The sequence below is a fragment of the Cydia splendana genome, chromosome 13, assembly GCF_910591565.1.
Source record: "Cydia splendana chromosome 13, ilCydSple1.2, whole genome shotgun sequence".
NCBI classification, from domain to species: domain Eukaryota; kingdom Metazoa; phylum Arthropoda; class Insecta; order Lepidoptera; family Tortricidae; genus Cydia; species Cydia splendana.
The window spans coordinates 8,379,334-8,397,862 of record NC_085972.1 but is presented as its reverse complement, the minus strand read 5'-3'; the positions used below and the strand labels follow the sequence as shown (position 1 = coordinate 8,397,862).

At 42.8% G+C, this 18,529-nt stretch overlaps 2 protein-coding genes across 3 annotated transcripts in view; one reads left to right on the top strand and one right to left on the bottom strand.

The window, feature by feature from the left end:
• The first annotated feature begins 30 nt into the window (after nucleotides 1–30).
• Nucleotides 31–13,186, top strand: LOC134796417 (DNA (cytosine-5)-methyltransferase PliMCI-like). Its single transcript, XM_063768621.1, has 10 exons — nucleotides 31–209; nucleotides 869–968; nucleotides 1,681–2,203; nucleotides 5,269–5,482; nucleotides 5,938–8,053; nucleotides 8,355–8,489; nucleotides 9,162–9,872; nucleotides 10,150–10,321; nucleotides 11,068–11,249; nucleotides 13,013–13,186. Exons 1-10 carry the CDS (start codon nucleotides 121–123, stop codon nucleotides 13,097–13,099), a joined length of 4,329 nt encoding a protein of 1,442 aa, XP_063624691.1. The 5' UTR covers nucleotides 31–120; the 3' UTR covers nucleotides 13,100–13,186.
• Nucleotides 13,187–13,613: 427 nt separating this feature from the next.
• Nucleotides 13,614–18,529, bottom strand: part of LOC134796347 (ESF1 homolog) — a 328,393-nt gene continuing 323,477 nt past the window's right edge. For both annotated transcript variants that reach the window (XM_063768500.1, XM_063768501.1), the window contains 4 exons: nucleotides 18,417–18,503; nucleotides 17,917–18,037; nucleotides 14,888–15,097; nucleotides 13,614–14,290 (listed from right to left, as the gene is read on the bottom strand). In XM_063768500.1, the coding sequence (XP_063624570.1) occupies nucleotides 13,632–14,290; nucleotides 14,888–15,097; nucleotides 17,917–18,037; nucleotides 18,417–18,503 (1,077 nt within the window). In that variant the 3' untranslated portion in view covers nucleotides 13,614–13,631. The remainder of the gene's footprint in view (nucleotides 14,291–14,887; nucleotides 15,098–17,916; nucleotides 18,038–18,416; nucleotides 18,504–18,529) is intronic.

Here is an 18,529-nt window from a genome sequence, read left to right as displayed (position 1 = left end):
ACACATTCGCGCCTTTTCTTTGCAAAATTCGCCTTTGTACTCTTTGTAGTTTGTAATTAATTTATGTTGTTTACATGTACATTTCCAGTTCACACTTGTGATTAAAATATTTAGGGAACTATGCCTTCGAAGGCGAATCTAAATCAGAAAAATCATGACAACGGTGGCAGTCCGAAATCAAACAAGAACATAAAAACCACACCTAACAAGTAAGTCAAAAAGGATAATTAATCAGAATAACTAAAAATATAATGCATACTTTGTGCTAAATAATACTACTCGATTGCCTGCCTCATTGTTAACATTAGTAAAATTAAAGGCAACCTCCGTGGAATAGCAACTTATATGCAGAGATGCATACCACCGTACCTTTCCGATTTATCTACTTGCCTGGTTACAATAGGCAGTCGGTTTGTAGCCCCAAGTAGTAATTTTTAGACAGTGAAACTATTTGGTCATAAATAAAGGGAGTATAGATATAAAAATACAGTAAAACTTATGCAAAATGGCTTATTATTGGGAAGAGTTATAATAGAGAGAAGCCCAGATCTTAGATTGGATAACTGAGCCAGCTTTATAGATAGTGAAAAGCACTCTGCCTGAGCTGCCGCACTAAGATAATAACTGTAACTAGAATACTTACTCGGCATACCCCTAGACGGACTGTTTGAAATACAATTCCCTTTTCTTGACAATGTATATCTTACAAGATATATTCTTTTAGCTCTATTAACACATTGACTGCCAAAAACATGCTCGCTGTGTAAAATTTGTATTGGAAATGGGGTGCTTGGCACTGTGGTCAGTTCAATCTAAGTTAATTGACCAACAAAAACAATATTTTATATTTTTGGTTTTGTAATTACAGAGCAAAATTAAGGTCATCCAATGGAAAGCAGTTGTCAATAACCAGCATGCTTGCTGTGAAGAGAGGACGGAGTCCATCAGAAGAGACTAAACTTACTCCTGTAAGAAATTTTCTTCTTTGAAAACCCATCCCAAATTAAATTAAAATAAAACAATCCATTCACCCTTAGCAATAAGTCCAAGAACTTTTTTTTTCCACTTGGTCGGACTAATCAGAGTACCAGGAATTGTAATTTTATTTATTTATTTTATTTTAATTTATTCAGAACACATACAGTCATATAAGATACATATGTTAGAGGTGCGTAATACGCACATAAATCTTAATACTAAAAAGACCTGGAGGTTCATAAAATATACATGTAACTGAAAATTACAAATTACAATTAAACAAGGTAGGATTCATACAACAAGAAGCAAAAATTCCACTTCATCCTACCTATCAGACCACATAAACTTTTTTTTTTCTATGAACATGTGTGTTTATTACAAAACTTAAACATAAATTATTATAATATTAATTATTTAAATCTTTATTCATGTCAAACATTATTGGTAGGTTTTTCTATTAGTTCGATTAAAGGCAGTAGGACCATGTGGCTAGAGGGAAGAAATTAACCAAATTAAAAATTAATTCAAGTAACATAAAAATACAAAATTTTCACGGCACAATATATGACCCTCTTGTGGGGCTCCTCTGAACTTGTCTTTGATGGTGATCTATAGTTACTTATCAAAATCTCAGTGCTCCTCAATCTATATCAGTATGATACTGACACTTTTTAACTTATCTCATCAACAATTTCTTTGCAGAAAAAGCTGAAGACAAATCTGGATGAATCACTTGATGACGCCAAAGAAAATGACGTGGAATGTGCGGCTGACATAAAAGTGGTTAAAACTGATGCAATCAAAGACAAACACATCAGTTTAGATGAAATCTTTGGTAAAACTAATGGCGAAGATTCAAATGGTCTAACTTCATCTGATGATAAAATGGACATCAATATTACACCTAAAGATAATCCTGATGCACGAGAAAGCTTAACCAATGGCAAAAATGGTGTAACAAAGACTGATAGTGATGAAAATCATAATTATGACAACATAGATGAACAAAATCATAATTATAACGAAAACACAGCCGGACAAGATGATATTGATAAGAACAGTGACCAATCAAATGAGAAAAGCATTCCTGAACCTGATATGGAGAGATGTAATACTTGCAGACAGTTTATAAACAACTCGGACATTATATATTTCCAAGGACACCCACAGGATGCTGTGGAAGAATTTATAGCGTTGACCAATGAAAAACTTGTTCTTGCTGCTGGTAAGCTCAAGTCCTAGGCGTATTCTGATTTTAATAATAGGTTATGAATTAGATTTGGATCAGTTATGGATCTGATCTAATTCATAACATGTTATTAAAGTCAGAATAAGCCTGTCCGTCTAAGCTAACTTATCACTACCTTTTTTTTTATTATTTAACTTGAATAAATCAAAGTGAGGAGTGAGTCATAATAAACATCATAAGTTTCATATAAATTTGACATTAATGATGACATTGCCACACTTTGTCATTCGAAATGCCTTGAGATAGAATGGTCTGACTTTAATTACTTTAATATTTTCTCATTGTCTCATAGAATATCTCCTGTTGTATTAATTACTAAACAGGGAGACTTCCCAATTTGTTTTTATACCGCCACTCCCATCTTGTTTCTTTCTTAACTCCCTTGTAAGAAAAACCTCTGTCTAGAATCTAGAATTTCTCTGGGATATGAGGGTGTTACTTTTGGAACTCTCATATTATCCCTACCATCCCCAAAATATCCCATATCATTCATGCTTGGCTGTGACTTATCATGTGCCTTTTTAGGGTTCCGTACCCAAAGGGTAAAACGGGACCCTATTACTAAGACTCCGCTGTCCGACCGTCCGTCCGCCTGTCCGTCCGTCTGTCTGTCACCGGGCTGTATCTCGTGATCTGTGATAGCTAGACAGCTGAAATTTTCACAGATGATGTATTTCTGTTGCCGCTATAATAACAAATACTAAAAACAATAAAATGAAGATTTAAGTGGGGCTCCCATTAGGGTGTTTCATTTTTCCGAATTTTCGATTTTCATCGGACTTTGCTCGAATTCTTAAGAGTTCTAACTGATAAAAAAATATTATACGTTAAAAAAAAAAATCGGTCAACATTTAGAGGTTGCACAACATCAACACAGATTTTTCAAATAACCAACGACTCTACATCGGAGGGTAGAAAATGGTTTAAGCGGCTACCATCAAAGCGGAGAGTAGTGTGATACTGAACCTTCTACATATAAATAAATTTTAAAATTAGTAGTAAACTTGGATTTTGATTACTCGATAAATGTTCTAATTAAGAGTTTTCAGTTTTTCCACCTGTTTCCAAAGGAAAAGTGCTTTTATCGTGTTTTAGACGCAAAATTCAGTTTTCTCATTCGATTTTAGTATCAGTTCATTATATTTTGTCATTTTAGAACATAGTTCATTTTCACGCAATGTATGGGGTTCTCACTCTACCTTTTCAACTTGTGCAACCTCTAAACGTTATTCGATTCTTTTGAAAATTGAAATAGATAGTTTTTAGTGTGGGGAGACTCCATTGGTGAGCAAAGTCAGGAAAAATATTACAACTTTTTTTTCTCCATACAAAAGTGAATCACCCTAGCTCCCATACAACAAACGTGATTTTTGATCGAAGTTAAGCAACGTCGGGCGGGGTCAGTACTTGGGTGGGTGACCGTTTTTAGGGTTCCGTACCCAAAGGGTAAAACGGGACCCTATTACTAAGACTCCGCTGTCCGTCCGTCCGTCCGTCCGTCCGTCCGTCTGTCACCAGGCTGTATCTCACGAACCGTGATAGCTAGACAGTTGAAATTTTCACAGATGATGTATTTCTGTTGCCGCTATAACAACAAATACTAAAAACAGAATAAAATAAAGATTTAAGTGGGGCTCCCATACAACAAACGTGATTTTTGACCGAAGTTAAGCAACGTCGGGCGGGGTCAGTACTTGAATGGATGACCGTTTTTTTGCCGTTTTTTGCATTTAGATACGGAACCCTTCGTGCGCGAGTCCGACTCGCACTTGCCCGGTTTTTATAGATAATGGTACGGACGTCACCCCCGCCGCCCGCGCCGTCTCGCGCATGCGCTGCGGCTGCGCTGTTCGTGTGCCCCGCGTCTCGAATGAATTGGTTTAGTACCACGATAGATGGCGTAGATAAGACAAAAGTCATGTTATAGACTGCCGCCAAGCCGCGTAACATTTTATTTTAATTACGCCGTACTAATGCTTCTTGAACGAAAATGTTGCTTAATTTAGGTACTTGTTGGTAGATATTTTAAGCAATTGGTGGGGTTTGAAGCGTTCGTTTGTTTATTAATTTAAATGTCAATTAAAATATAATAAAAAATATAGCTAAGTTTGATTATAAAAGGCGCCCAGAAAAAGCCGCGAGGGGGCGGCTTCGCCGCCCCCCGCGGCCTGCCGCCCCGGGCCATGGCCCCCTTGGCCCTAGGGTAAATACGCCCCTGTACGGAACCCTTCGTGTGCGAGTCCGACTCGCACTTGGCCGGTTTTTTATAAACACTCAAACTCATTTATGTAAATAAGGTGACACAGTACATATAATTATATAAGAGCAATAGGAGCATTCCACCAAAAGGTCAAATTTTGTCTGCAACACGACACGTATGGCAGTTGGCATCGCGTCTCGATATCGCGCGGCAAGCTATCGAACATTGGCTCGCGCGGCAGCCGCGCGCAATGGATACCGGGCTGCCGCGCGAGCCAACTCGATCATTGGCGCGCTCTAACGTGCCGCGCGACGAACCATTTACTGTCGGTTTTTGGCCGCGCGGCAAAGGAATGTTCACGCGCAGTTGGGACGGACGTGTATATATTTCAGTTGGCTCGCGCGGCCGCAGACATGGATAATGAAAAGTGTCGTACTTTAATTAAATTATACGGCACTATACAGTGTCTATGGAACAGTAAATGTAGTGATTATCGCAATTTTGGTTTCTTGTGAATAATATGATAAATAATTATTAAAAGCGGCAGCTGCACGACGACGTGATACGTCCATGGTTGGCGAGTACAAACTAGTCGATCGTCGGATCGCTTGCCGCGCGCGGCTGCCGCGGTATAGTTCAAGATGGTGCCAAAAATGGCTCGCGAGCCAAAATACAGATTTGCCGCGGTCGAACAGTGCTCGCGCGGCCGCCGCGCGAAATCGAGACACGCCTTTAGCTTTTGCCTTTAGCTTTTTCAGAAAGTTTTTGCGTCATATACCGACATTTTCCTAGATTTTGCACCTATTGTAGCAAGTGTTAACAGAAAAAAATATTTCTACAGGTGACGAGGGTGACATTATGGAGCGGCCCCAAACAAATATCACCGGCTTCTCAATATTCGACCGAGAGGGCCACCTGGTGCCCATAGACGGGGGCCTCGTGGAGAGTGACGCAAGGATATACATGTCGGGGTACTTGAAGTCTATATGCTCGGAGTCTCCAGAGATAGATGAGGAATCAGTACCGGTTAAGGATGTTGGCCCTATTATTGAATGGTAACTATTGAATGCTGTATTAATATTACCATCGCAGAGATAATGAATTAACATAAAGAATTGAAAACCAGATGATTAAACATTTATTATGAATATTGCGTATGAAAAGTCTGCAGCGATTTTGATAGCCCACGTAGTGCAGGTGTTATTTTAAACGTCAAACTTCTATGAAATTTATGACGTATACATAACACTGCACTGCGTGGGCTATCAAAATCGCTGCAGACTTTTCTTGGTCTAACTATGAATTCTGTGCTACAGAAATTCTATCAAAATAACTGTTTACTTTATTTGCCATTGCAGTGAATGTGTAATCACAGCCACATAAATAGTCAACACCATGGGTCATTCAGTCAGTGTAGCCGAATTATCAATGACGATTTTTGGATTTGGATGGAAGACTTTAAAGTTTAAACGCACTTAACACTAACTTTAATAACTTTTTTTGTTACCAGGTTTATTCACGGCTTTGACGGAGGTAGCAGGAACTGTATCACCCTGTCTACAGAATTTGGAGAATACAATCTCATGAACCCCAGCTCCGAGTACACGCCCTTAATGAACAACCTGTACGAGAAAATATGGATCAGCAAAGTTGTCGTAGAATACTTGGAAGAGTTCCATTACCTCCAACCGAACTATGAAGATCTGCTGGTGGTTATACGCGAAGCCACCATTCCAGAGCTAGGCGATAAACAAATGACTGAGGAAATGTTGCATAAACATGCTCAGTTCGTTTGTGACCAAGTTGTCAGCTTGGAGGCAGACGAAGATGAGGCTCCTCTCATTACACTCCCTTGCATGCGCGAGCTTATCAAGCTCATGGGCATCAAGTTCGGCAAACGGAAAATACGCGCTAAAATCGACTATAAAAAGATAGATAAGAAGGCGTGGACAAAGGCAACTACTACGCCTTTAGTCAGAAAAACTTTCGAAAGCTTCTTCACGGATCAGCTCGATAAAACTAACCACGAGTTAGTGTTGAGAAGGAAGAGATGTGGGGTGTGTGAAGCGTGTCAACTGCCGGATTGTGGGGAGTGTAACGCGTGCCGCGCTATGGCTAAATTTGGTGGGCAGGGGCGCTCGAAACAAGCCTGCGTGCGCCGTAGGTGCCCTAACATGGCTGTACAACAGGCTGATGATTCAGACAACGAGGAGGATGAACCCGACAGACTTGACGACCGTGTTGAAGACGTCGTGCCTGTTAAGCTCACCGGCGCCGGCACTAGGAAAATCAAATGGATCGGAAAACCTGTCAAAGCAGATGCAACCAAAGTTTATTATGATAAAGTCGAAATTGATGGCTCAGAATTAAGCAACGGCGATTATGTTATGGTGGAAACTGCGCAGGCTAAAATACCCGCTCTTGTTGCGAGAGTTGTCTATATGTGGATGGAGATCAGTAATCCTAAATCGGGCTACTTCCATGCAGAAGTTTTTATAAGAGCTACGGACACTGTCTTAGGCGAAGTAGGTGATCCAAGAGAAGTTTTCCTTGGAGACAGATGTTGCCATGGAGCTCCACTGTCGTCTATTTTAAGGAAAGCTAATGTCGAAAAGCGAGAGATACCTAAAGACTGGTTCGGATTAGGAGGGAAAGAATTGCAGGACGATGGATTTGAGGATGATGGTAAAACTTATTTCTATAAGAAGTATTATGAACGCTTCACCGCGCGCTTTGAGGATTTGCCGGCAGATCCACCTTGCCCTAACGCATTACGTGAACATCGCTTCTGTCCCTCTTGCGAGCGTAAGACTAAGCGAGACGGCAAGAACATCCCCAAACTCTTTGATAAGTTAGCAGTGAAGTCTGAATTCGTGAAAGAATCGAGCAAAGCTGAATGGAGCTACGTCTCGTGGCAGGACCACGTATATAAGAAGGGTAGTGGTGTCTTCCTCAAGCCGGACACTTTCAAATTGAAGACCAAGGAGCTGAATCCTGACAGGGCGAAACTAGAAAAGGTGGATGAGTCGATTTATACAGAATACTATCGGAAAAGCGACAACAACCTTCGAGGCTCAAACGTTGATACCGGAGAACCATTCTGTGTTGGACACATAGCGGCAGTAGTCGCTCGTGGCGATCAACGACTGGTCGCACCGCAGGATATCTTACTCAAAGTGCGTCTGCTCCTGCGACCGGAAAATGTACTTCCCGAGGCCCGACACAGCGACCTCAATCTCGTATACTGGACCGATGATATCCGCGAGGTCCCTTTCAGCGCCGTCGCCGGCCCCTGCCAGCTCATTTACGAAGAAAACATACCAGGAAACCATCAAGAGTGGCTATCGAAAGACCCAAACAGGTTTTACTTCAGACAAGCGTACGATAAGGCTTCAGGAAAGTTCTTGGAAGTGCCAGAGCACGCGGCGAACATCGGGCGGGCGGAGCGGAAGGATAAAGGGAAGGGGAGGGGCAAGGGGAAAGGGAAGGTGGAAGCGGAGGCGGCAGCGGAAGCGGAAACGCGGCCGTTGAGGACGCTGGACGTGTTCGCGGGCTGTGGCGGACTGTCGGCTGGTTTGCACGCTGCGGGGATCGCTTCGTGTCGCTGGGCTGTCGAACATGTCGAGGTAAGTTACTTACTTAGATACTTAATATTAGAGTAGTTTTAGGAATGGTAGTCTCGTTCATTAAAAATGTCAGATTTTAACGCTTCGACACGAACGAAGTCGCGGGCTGCGACTAATTTATTATGTGCCATTTTCTGTGATTTTTGTGTTATTTCTACTAAACACCAGAAAAATTTAGTATATTTTTTTCTGTTGGAATGAAAAGAGCCTACGAGGCTAAGTACAAATAACATACAAAAATTTTCTTTAAGACATGTTCATAGGTATTTGATTTGTTTTTCAATTAGAAATATAATTCCAGGCCGCGGCACACGCCTACGCGCTCAACAACCCCGGGTGCTCCGTGTTCCGCGAGGACTGCAACGCGCTGCTGGCGGCCGCGCTGGCCGGCGCCACGCACACGGCCGCGGCGCTGCGCTTACCCACTCCTGGCGAAGTAAGCAACAATTTTCCTAGCACTTTGCCTAGCACCTAGCAGTACGCTGAGGCAGCCTGGAAGCCTATTATTAACCTCTAACGGAAACTAGTCCTTATTAGAATCAGTGCCCCTACCTACGCCCTCAACCCCGGGTGCTCCTCTGTCCGCGACGCCTTCCTGGGGTTAGTATAGCTTGCTAAGGGTGTTTGGATACTGCTTGGCAGCTTTATTTTTACAACTGGCGCTATTTTCTACGAAAGTGCTTGGCATCTGGCTTGGCCTTTCAATCCAAAGGGAAAATAGGGCTTGCGTTTACTCGCCATTCTTCCCTATACCGAAAAGGACTGGTAAATCTTAAATGGTGGGGAACTCATTGGTATAAAAGTCGAGTTTTCAGAACTATTATATATTTTTGACCGGTAACTTTGGTGTTATTAATAAAGAGTTGTATTTCTAATCTGTGGTTGACGTTCTAACAAATCTAAAACGCTCGATCCGTAAAATCTAGTTTGTAAGCAGGAGACACCTGTCCTAGGTTCCCGGTGCTCAGATGACGAATGATCATTATTTTATCATTGATAATAGCGTGTGATCTTGTTAATCGATCTGCACAGTGCCGGCTTTTATTGTCGCTATTAATTTGTTTATAAAAACTTCGCCTTTTTTCTAATTTTTCGAATATTTTGTCAGGTGGAGCTAATGTGCGGCGGGCCGCCGTGCCAGGGCTTCTCCGGCATGAACCGCTTTAACTCGCGCGAGTACTCCAACTTCAAGAACTCGCTCGTCGCCACCTATCTCTCCTTCTGCGACTACTACCGCCCCAAATACTTCATCTTAGAGAACGTGAGAAACTTCGTCGCGTTCAAAAAAGGAATGGTCTTGAAATTGACGCTACGGACTTTACTAGACATGGGGTATCAGTGTACGTTCGGTGTTCTACAAGCGGGGAATTACGGCGTGCCTCAGACTAGACGACGACTTATTATCATGGCGGCCGCGCCGGGATTTAAGCTTCCTTTATATCCGGAACCGACTCACGTATTTAGCCGGCGCGCTTGTTCACTCACTATCAATATAGACGGTAAACGCTTCGTCTCAAACATCCAATGGGAGGATTCGGCCCCGCGACGTACTTGCACTATCCGTGACGCTATGAGCGACTTACCTGATATCAGCAATGGGGCCAGTAAAATCGAGATAGAATACGGCTCGATGCCTGAAAGCCATTTCCAGAGGATGATAAGAAGCAAAGACGAGAATGCGAAGCTGAGGGACCATATTTGTAAGAACATGGCGCCGCTGATCGTGGCTAGGATCAGCAGGATTCCGACGACGCCTGGTTCGGATTGGAGGGACCTGCCCAATATATCGGTCACGCTTTCCGACGGGACGAAATGCAAGGTACTTATTATTTCTAGATTTAGATCCAACTGGATTAATTAATTATGCTTGTGTAAATTGTAAGAATGAAGACAAACAATTTCGCATTAACTACGAACGATAACAGTCATTAATACGTCATGGTAGTCGTTTCCAAAAATTATGGATTTCATATTTCTAAACTGCTTTCGATGTCAGACAGCCGACATGTTTACATGTTTCACGGTGTCTAAAATTGTAAAATAGATCAATTTGAGTTAGATTTTTCTAATTGTACCTAAACTTAACTTTGTTTTAGGTATTGCAATATCGTCACATAGACAAGAGTTCCCGCAACGGCCAGCGTCGAGGCGTCTGTGCGTGTGCCAGTGGCGGCGCGTGCGACCCGGCCGATCGACAAGAAAATACTCTGATCCCGTGGTGTCTGCCACACACTGCCAATCGACACAATAACTGGGCAGGCCTCTATGGTGAGTTATAAACAATTGAGACAAGTGGACAGCAGTATAAAAAGCATATTGCTAGCGCAAGTAGCTCGAGCTATTACTTGCAGTGGCGTAGGTAGGCGTGGGCGAAGTGGGCCATCGCCCACGGCCTCGCGCCCCAAGGGGGGCTTCGCGCGAGGCACAGTGAAAGAAAAGGGCCTCGCAGATCCGACTTCGCCCACGGTGAGATTAGTTCACACTACGAGCTACGCCACTGATTACTTGCTCCAGCTTTTTGCAATATACGCAAGCTTCATTTTTCACCAGGATCTCAGCGGCTCGTTTCAAAGTCTGAAAAAAACCAGCATTTTAATAACCACGTGTTAGTAACCCACTACTAAAATCGGTCGATCAACCTAAAACCAGCCAAGTTCGTGAAACCTAAGCAAAAAGCGTTATAAAAATAAATGTGACTGAATAAGAAAGGTTAACTCATTTCGAAAATCTCGCCTTGCTTAGCTGTCTAGCACATATTTATATTCTTTCTTCTTTTTACAGGTTTGTAATATTAATTATCCTCCTAAGACTAAATGTACATTACAATGTACATATTCGTGCAATCTAATTTGAACCTTTCATGAACCAAATAAAGTAGCATTTCTTTTGTTTCAATGCTTTTTAAAACAATCGAAATTCGTTCTAATTTACTTATAGAATAAGGTTCAAATAAAAAAATTGAAAACTATATGGTGGGTTTTGGAGGTTATGTAATTGAATAACCATTTCCTTAGGTCGTCTATCTTGGGACGGGTACTTCAGCACAACGGTGACGGACCCCGAGCCGATGGGCAAGCAGGGCCGCGTGCTGCACCCGCAGCAGCCGCGCGTCGTGTCCGTGCGCGAGTGCGCGCGCTCGCAGGGCTTCCCCGACACCTACGTGCTCGCCGGCTCCGTGCTCCACAAGCACCGACAGGTACCAACCACAACCATCTATCGTGGGACGGGTACTTCAGCACAACAATGCCGGACCCCGAGCCGATGGGCAAGCAGGGCCGCGTGCTGCACCCGCAGCAGCCGCGCGTCGTGTCCGTGCGCGAGTGCGCGCGCTCGCAGGGCTTCCCCGACACCTACGTGCTCGCCGGCTCCGTGCTCCACAAGCACCGACAGGTACCAACCACAACCATCTATCGTGGGACGGGTACTTCAGCACAACAATGCCGGACCCCGAGCCGATGGGCAAGCAGGGCCGCGTGCTGCACCCGCAGCAGCCGCGCGTCGTGTCCGTGCGCGAGTGCGCGCGCTCGCAGGGCTTCCCCGACACCTACGTGCTCGCCGGCTCCGTGCTCCACAAGCACCGACAGGTACCAACCACAACCATCTATCGTGGGACGGGTACTTCAGCACAACAATGCCGGACCCCGAGCCGATGGGCAAGCAGGGCCGCGTGCTGCACCCGCAGCAGCCGCGCGTCGTGTCCGTGCGCGAGTGCGCGCGCTCGCAGGGCTTCCCCGACACCTACGTGCTCGCCGGCTCCGTGCTCCACAAGCACCGACAGGTACCAACCACAACCATCTATCGTGGGACGGGTACTTCAGCACAACAATGCCGGACCCCGAGCCGATGGGCAAGCAGGGCCGCGTGCTGCACCCGCAGCAGCCGCGCGTCGTGTCCGTGCGCGAGTGCGCGCGCTCGCAGGGCTTCCCCGACACCTACGTGCTCGCCGGCTCCGTGCTCCACAAGCACCGACAGGTACCAACCACAACCATCTATCGTGGGACGGGTACTTCAGCACAACAATGCCGGACCCCGAGCCGATGGGCAAGCAGGGCCGCGTGCTGCACCCGCAGCAGCCGCGCGTCGTGTCCGTGCGCGAGTGCGCGCGCTCGCAGGGCTTCCCCGACACCTACGTGCTCGCCGGCTCCGTGCTCCACAAGCACCGACAGGTACCAGCTACCAACCACAACCATCTCAACTAAACATCGGCGGACCTTATGTCTCGGCTATAAGGATTACAAACTGTCAGTGCACAGTGTACCTGAACCCACCTTAAGTACTAGACGGAGCACATAAGTCAATCGAGGTCACCACACATATGCTCTCCCGTACAAATTTAGTATGGCAGAGCGACCGCTTATTTCAATTGCGCCCACAATCAGGACCACTACTCGAGTGTTTTAAAATATTTATAATTATAAAGCTTTAGGGGTATTTTTGGGTTATTATAGTATAACATAGCATAGAATACAACTCTATTGTGCTGCTGGATTCGTAGCATTTTACAAGTAAAATTGTACATATGTGTGGTGACCTCGTGCTCTTTATAAACGCTTCGTAAAGCGGTGTCTGTGTAGTCTGTAACTGTACAGATGGGTAGAAGTACTACATCCTCAACAACCCCACTTGATTGGGTTTCCTAACATTAACTTCTCTGGCACCATGCTGGAATACTACCCCCAGAAGGGCATAAAAAGGCCCCCAATAAGTTTGAAAAAACCTCAACCGGTCCATGCTTGGGGTGGTATTCCACCTGTCCAATTTCTTTGTCCAATGTGTATTGCGTCTCACATTTTGCTTTAATGAGAGAGTGAGACTCACTGACATTAGACAGGTGGAATACCACCCTAAAGCAAGTTTACATGCGATGTTCTGCAATTCGTCCTGTCTGCATAAACTCCACTTTCTGTCGGATTAAAAAAAAAACAGACTAAGCAACTAAATATTCCCACTTTTTTTCAGGTTGGCAACGCAGTACCCCCTCCTTTAGGTGAAGCGTTAGGAAGAGAAATCAAGAAAGCATTCCAGCTCAGTACAATGAAAGCGTAACGCACGTGCCTTATTGCTGTGTTATACTAGGATACGTGATGACTATAGTGAAATTAAGTTTAAATATACATCATACCATTGTTATAACTTTATAAGTACCTATTTTTGTAATAAAATGACTTGTAATTTTATATGACTTATTATCCTATCCTACTCTCGTATGTGCCCTAGACTAAATCTTATTATTACAATACATTTTTCTAAATCTGGAAAGGATTAGTCCTTTCCAGGAGAGTTAGAAAAAGGCTTGCTTAAGGCTTTAATCCTTCATGTCAGAACAAATGTTACTACTCGTATAACAGCTCCAGGCAGCGTAGCACGGTCGCGTTTTTATCCCTTGTCACCATGCCTGTCAGGTTCTAACAAGTATGTAAGTGCAAAAGGGACGCGCATAGTGATAGTCGATAAAAATGGAACCGTGCTGCGCCCGCAGCTCAGAAATGCATTTTAAACATTCGTTGTTTTTATTTCTTGTGTGACAAATTAAATAGACTCAAATAGAAACACAAATTCAAATAATCGTACATAACATTTACTTCTTTAGAACATCTCTAGTTTTGCGTTTAATATTTTTAACAAGCAGACTCAACTCTGCATCCTCTTTTGACTTCTTAGGCTGCACCTCCTCCGCCGGATTATCTGCTGGTCTCCTCTTCAGCTTCTCATGGATAATCTTTTCCATGTTCTTCGTCTTCTTAAAGTTAGGATCAGTTGGATCAATATTGAAATGATGTGAATTGTAAAGTGCTGAGAATCTCTGATCATTCAAATTTACTTCGAAGTCGGGTAACGCTTGTTTCTGTTCCAACATCTTCTGTTTTAATTTCTTTTTCCGCTTGGATTTCTTTGTGGTGCTTTCTGCTTCTTGAATCTTCTTGAGACTGAAGTGTACTTTACCATCATCATCATCGTCTAATAATAGTTCTAATTCTTGCTTCTGTTTTTCGTCTTCCTCAGTCGGTCCTGTTTCGGTATCTGTTTGTTTCTTAGATTTTTTATGTTTAAATTCAGGTTTGTTAAACTCTTCGGCGAAGTAAGGATCGTTCATGTCGATGTCGGAGGGGGCGTCGTCGGAGTCTGCTTCTGACGAATGCTCTTTATCTTGCGCTCTCTGTTTGTTTAGTCTCTTTTGTTTTTGCTTCTCTTTCTTCTTGTTCATTAATTTCTCGAAGGGCGTCAGGTTATTGTCATCTGAAAACGAAAGTAATTAATAAGTCACTTTTTTACTAAAATCAAACATCGTTGTGTAAAATACGAACACGCGTTGTAACAACTATTATTATTTCGCAATTACAAAAAACTAACAGTAAATTAAAAAAAGTTTTAAAAACGATATCTCAAATGTACGCCTAGCTAGGCGCCTAAAGTGCAATTCCGACACGATACCAGGGGGGTGTCACTACGCAGTTTAGGTACATTTGGCCGGCGCGCCGCGCGGGCCGGCAGGCGTATGGCAGTGGGCTGCCGCTCGGCCGCACGATAGTCGTGTCACGTGGCGCTCGCGCAAAGAAGATTCACGGTTCGTGCGCGGTTATAAGTTTCAATTTTGTTGCAGGCGGCGAGTATAGGTATAATTTTATACCTAAATCTGACTTTTGTGAAGGAGTGAATTTTCTGTACGGTAGTACTATTAGTTATTCTGTGACGTTACTTAATCAAGGGCTTTAGATGTACAATTGCGACTACAAAAGACTATTGAAGAATCTGATGCCATTAAAAACGACGTTTAGGGCTCTTCTTAAAATCGGTTATTTCTACTGCAATTGATAAAAATAATTAATTTTATACCTTGATTAATCTTCTTCTTGACGAGTTCCTGGGCCTTGTCTTTGACCCCGAGTCCCCACGTGATCTCCATCTCCATGTCCTTATTCTTCTTGCTCTCTTCTTTCTTGTCGATCTCTTCTAGCAGCTTCTTGTACTTCTGGATGGGGTCCTCGCCATCGTCGTCTGACTGGGACTCGTTCGCCTCTTTTTCGCCTTGCGGTGTGTCCTCATCTGATTAAAAATATACATTCTTAGGGAGGTTACTCCACCTATCAAATTTTTCGGTTCAATGTGTATTTGCGTCTTACATTTTGGTTAATGAGAGAGTGAGACGCAATGCACATTGGATCAAGAAATTGGACAGGTACCATCCTTAGTTAATGTTAGCCTAGTAAACTAAAGTTATTATATTTGAGTTTGCATAAACATCACCTTGTTCAGTATAGGGCAGCGGTCGGCAACCTTTTAGCAGACAAGGGCCACATAGCAGTTAACGAAGTGGACGCGGGCCGCACTTCACTATTTATGACTTTATCAGACATTGTCACTTGTCAATATTACATACAAAATAGCCAGGGAGGCTCGCGGGCCCCAAGTGAGAGGTTCGCCGACCGCTGGTATAGGCAGTGGCGTGCACTTCATAAAGGCAAAAAGGCACTGCCTACCCTACTATAATTCCGATGTCTATCCTCTTAAACTACTTAATTTAATTTATACCTGATCGTACTATCAGTAATCGATATAACTTAAAACATTCTAAAAATTAATAAGCGCTCCATCTACCGGTTAAGCTTTGTCATCAAGTCATCATCTATAATAATTCTACGCGACCATGGTATAATATACTCCGCCTGGTACTCCATTCCGAGATTCGCGTATGACCTAACTGACACGCGCCTACGTCATCATGCTGTTTACAGGTTCTCAAACTTTGAAATGTGGGAGAATTTTAACCAACGGTGAAAATTATTTTAACGGCATTAATTTTAAGTTATTCATGTAGAAACATAGTAAAATAAAACAAATCTAATGTATTAAATTAAACTTTATTTATCTATACAAGACAAACGTTTGAAAAACTAATTCACAGTTACACATTAATTACCAAGCTTACGGCGTGAAAAGTTTGGAAAACACTGCGACTGCTGACACTGAGCGAGAAGGAAATAACAATTAACACGCGTTCGACAAGGATGACGGTCAGGGCATGAAGTTATCTAGACCCGAATTGTCAAATGTCCATAGCGCTATCCTGTGTTGCCAGTAGTATAAACAGAATTACCCGAAAGTCTGAAATTTATTTCTTGAATCGGAAGATATTGCTAACGAGTAATTAAAAATGACGTGTTATTGTAAAATTTAAGCTAAAATACATATAAATGAAAATTATAAAATTATAAAGAAATATTTTAACTTATTAACCATAGGTATAATGTACCCATGTAACATGTTATGTTGAAATAAAGTGGCAATGTTATTGTGACGTAATCGCGTGTCACTCTGGGAATGGAAGACCATGTTTTATTAGACCATGTACGCGACGAAGTTTACACCACGCGGCACTAGCGCCGCTACGTGCCTTGCACGGCAAAGACAGAAAACATTTCCGTCTAAATCTTTCTATGTGTGTCTTCCCCGTGAGTCGTCGTTACGCGGTTACAGTGTAGTGGGCCTTCCTATAAGTACGAGCACACAATTATACAAGTAACGCACACATTTCGACGCAATAGGCAGTGTCTTTCGTACCAAACATAAACGAATGACGCCCGAAAGTTTCCGAATAGTTCCGATGTTTACGTGACTATTTTAAAAAGTAGCATTTGCTATGGTAATTTAGTGCAAAAACGAGACTATTTTTTTATTCGTTTACAGTATTTGGTTAAGTTTATTTACATTTTTTATTCGGTCGCCATTGTTTGTTTGTTTTGGTGAGTTTATGAGATAACAGTTAACAGTTGCCGGAAATTATAAAGTGCGATTAGTGAAAAAATGGATAATTTTATCTGTGAAAGTTGTGGGTGTGGGTGTGTGTGTGTGCAAACTATTAAAAATGATGCGTTTTCGAAGCTTTCGTTTAGCCAAAAAAAGAAGTAATTGAAAAGACTTGACAACAAAATGAAAACCATCACGCAATTTTTTTGGTGAGTTAGTAGCTCTCATTTTTTAAGGTTCCGTACCCAAAGGGTAAAACGGGACTCTATTACTAAGACTCTGCTGTCCTTCCGTCCGTCCGTCTGTCATCAGGCTGTATCTCACGAACCGTGATAGCTAGACAGTTGAAATTTTCACAGATGTATTTCTGTTGCCGCTATAACAACAAACACTAAAAACAGAATAAAATAAAGATTTAAGTGGGGCTCTCATACAACAAACGTGATTTTTGACCGAAGTTAAGCAACGTAGGGCAGGGTCAGTACTTGGATGGGTGACCGTTTTTTTTTTGCCTTTTTTTGCATTATGGTACGGAACCCTTCGTGCGCGAGTCCGACTCGCACTTGCCCGGTTTTCTGATATAATTTTGCCTACCCAGTCCCAAATCTCTGTGCACGCTACTGGGTATAGGGTATAGACTATTATCTCCTGGAGTACTGGTTTTGTGTATTGGGTACCGGGAATCTCTATGGGTAGATGGGGACTAATTCAAGGATGGCAAGAATAAATTCTAACGTTTCAAATTTGATTATTCTGGTGTATGATGTCCCCTAGAATCCCTAGTGCGTTTTTAGTTTAATTTTGTGTTTTAGTATTGGTGGAATAAATCATTTATTTACATACAAGATATACAGTGGTACTACTAAACGAAATTAATAACTAGCTTAAATCTAAACTAGGCCCTTGAGGCATTGTACCAAGAATGCTGGCGGCATTTCCTCGCTGTATCGCAATGCTGATACGTTGTGCTAGGTAGCCGCCAGCTCTTCGGTCACCAGTTACGTCAACCAGACGCTTCGCGATTTCTGCGAACAACTTGTGCGCGCTGGGACCCCATATGGACCTAGAGTTTCGACTCCAAGTTTTAGTATTTACATTTATGAATGGTTTAAACATACCTTCATCTTCGCTGTTGGACGCTAGATAGTCCCTGAGGCAGTCCTGGTCGACGTGGCCGGTGACGGCGGCGCGCAGCGCCTCCGCTCGTGCGGGTGCCGTCGCATCCCACGTTAACTCCACCTTGAAATACGATTCATTGCTTGATCAGCTTGATGATATGTATGGTAAAAATTAAGGAATCCAATATCTTAGATGAAAAAAATCATTCAAATGCAACCAGTGGAAAGTCAATCTGACTTTAAACTTATTTAGCTTGGGATACTATACCTACGATACAACATAGACCTCATTTTTCGTTTTTAGCTGAATAAGTAGAAAATGCTCTAACCTCTTCATAAACTTATTTCTAACCTGATGATCTTCTAACTCTCTGTGCTAAACTCTCTAAACTCGATTATTCAACTTGAAACTTTGGATACGTTTAACGGTACAAATGTACATATTTTATGACACTTCTCTGTTTTGATTAATTTGGCAATCATTTGTAAATCCACGTTACCTTAGCCTGCTGCAGCGCTGTCGTCGTGAAAAGCCGAGGTTTGTACTTTGACAAGTCCGGCAGCTGGGTGCAGGTTTCCCTCGGTTCCTGAAAGAAATTACCAAATTTATTTG

Coding starts and splice junctions, on each gene's coding strand:
- LOC134796417 (XM_063768621.1), top strand. CDS start 121: ATGCCTTCGAAGGCGAATCTAAATCAGAAAAATCATGACAACGGTGGC. Junction 210..868: donor ATAAAAACCACACCTAACAA/GTAAGTCAAAAA, acceptor TTGTAATTACAG/AGCAAAATTAAGGTCATCCA. Junction 8,054..8,354: donor GGGCTGTCGAACATGTCGAG/GTAAGTTACTTA, acceptor ATATAATTCCAG/GCCGCGGCACACGCCTACGC.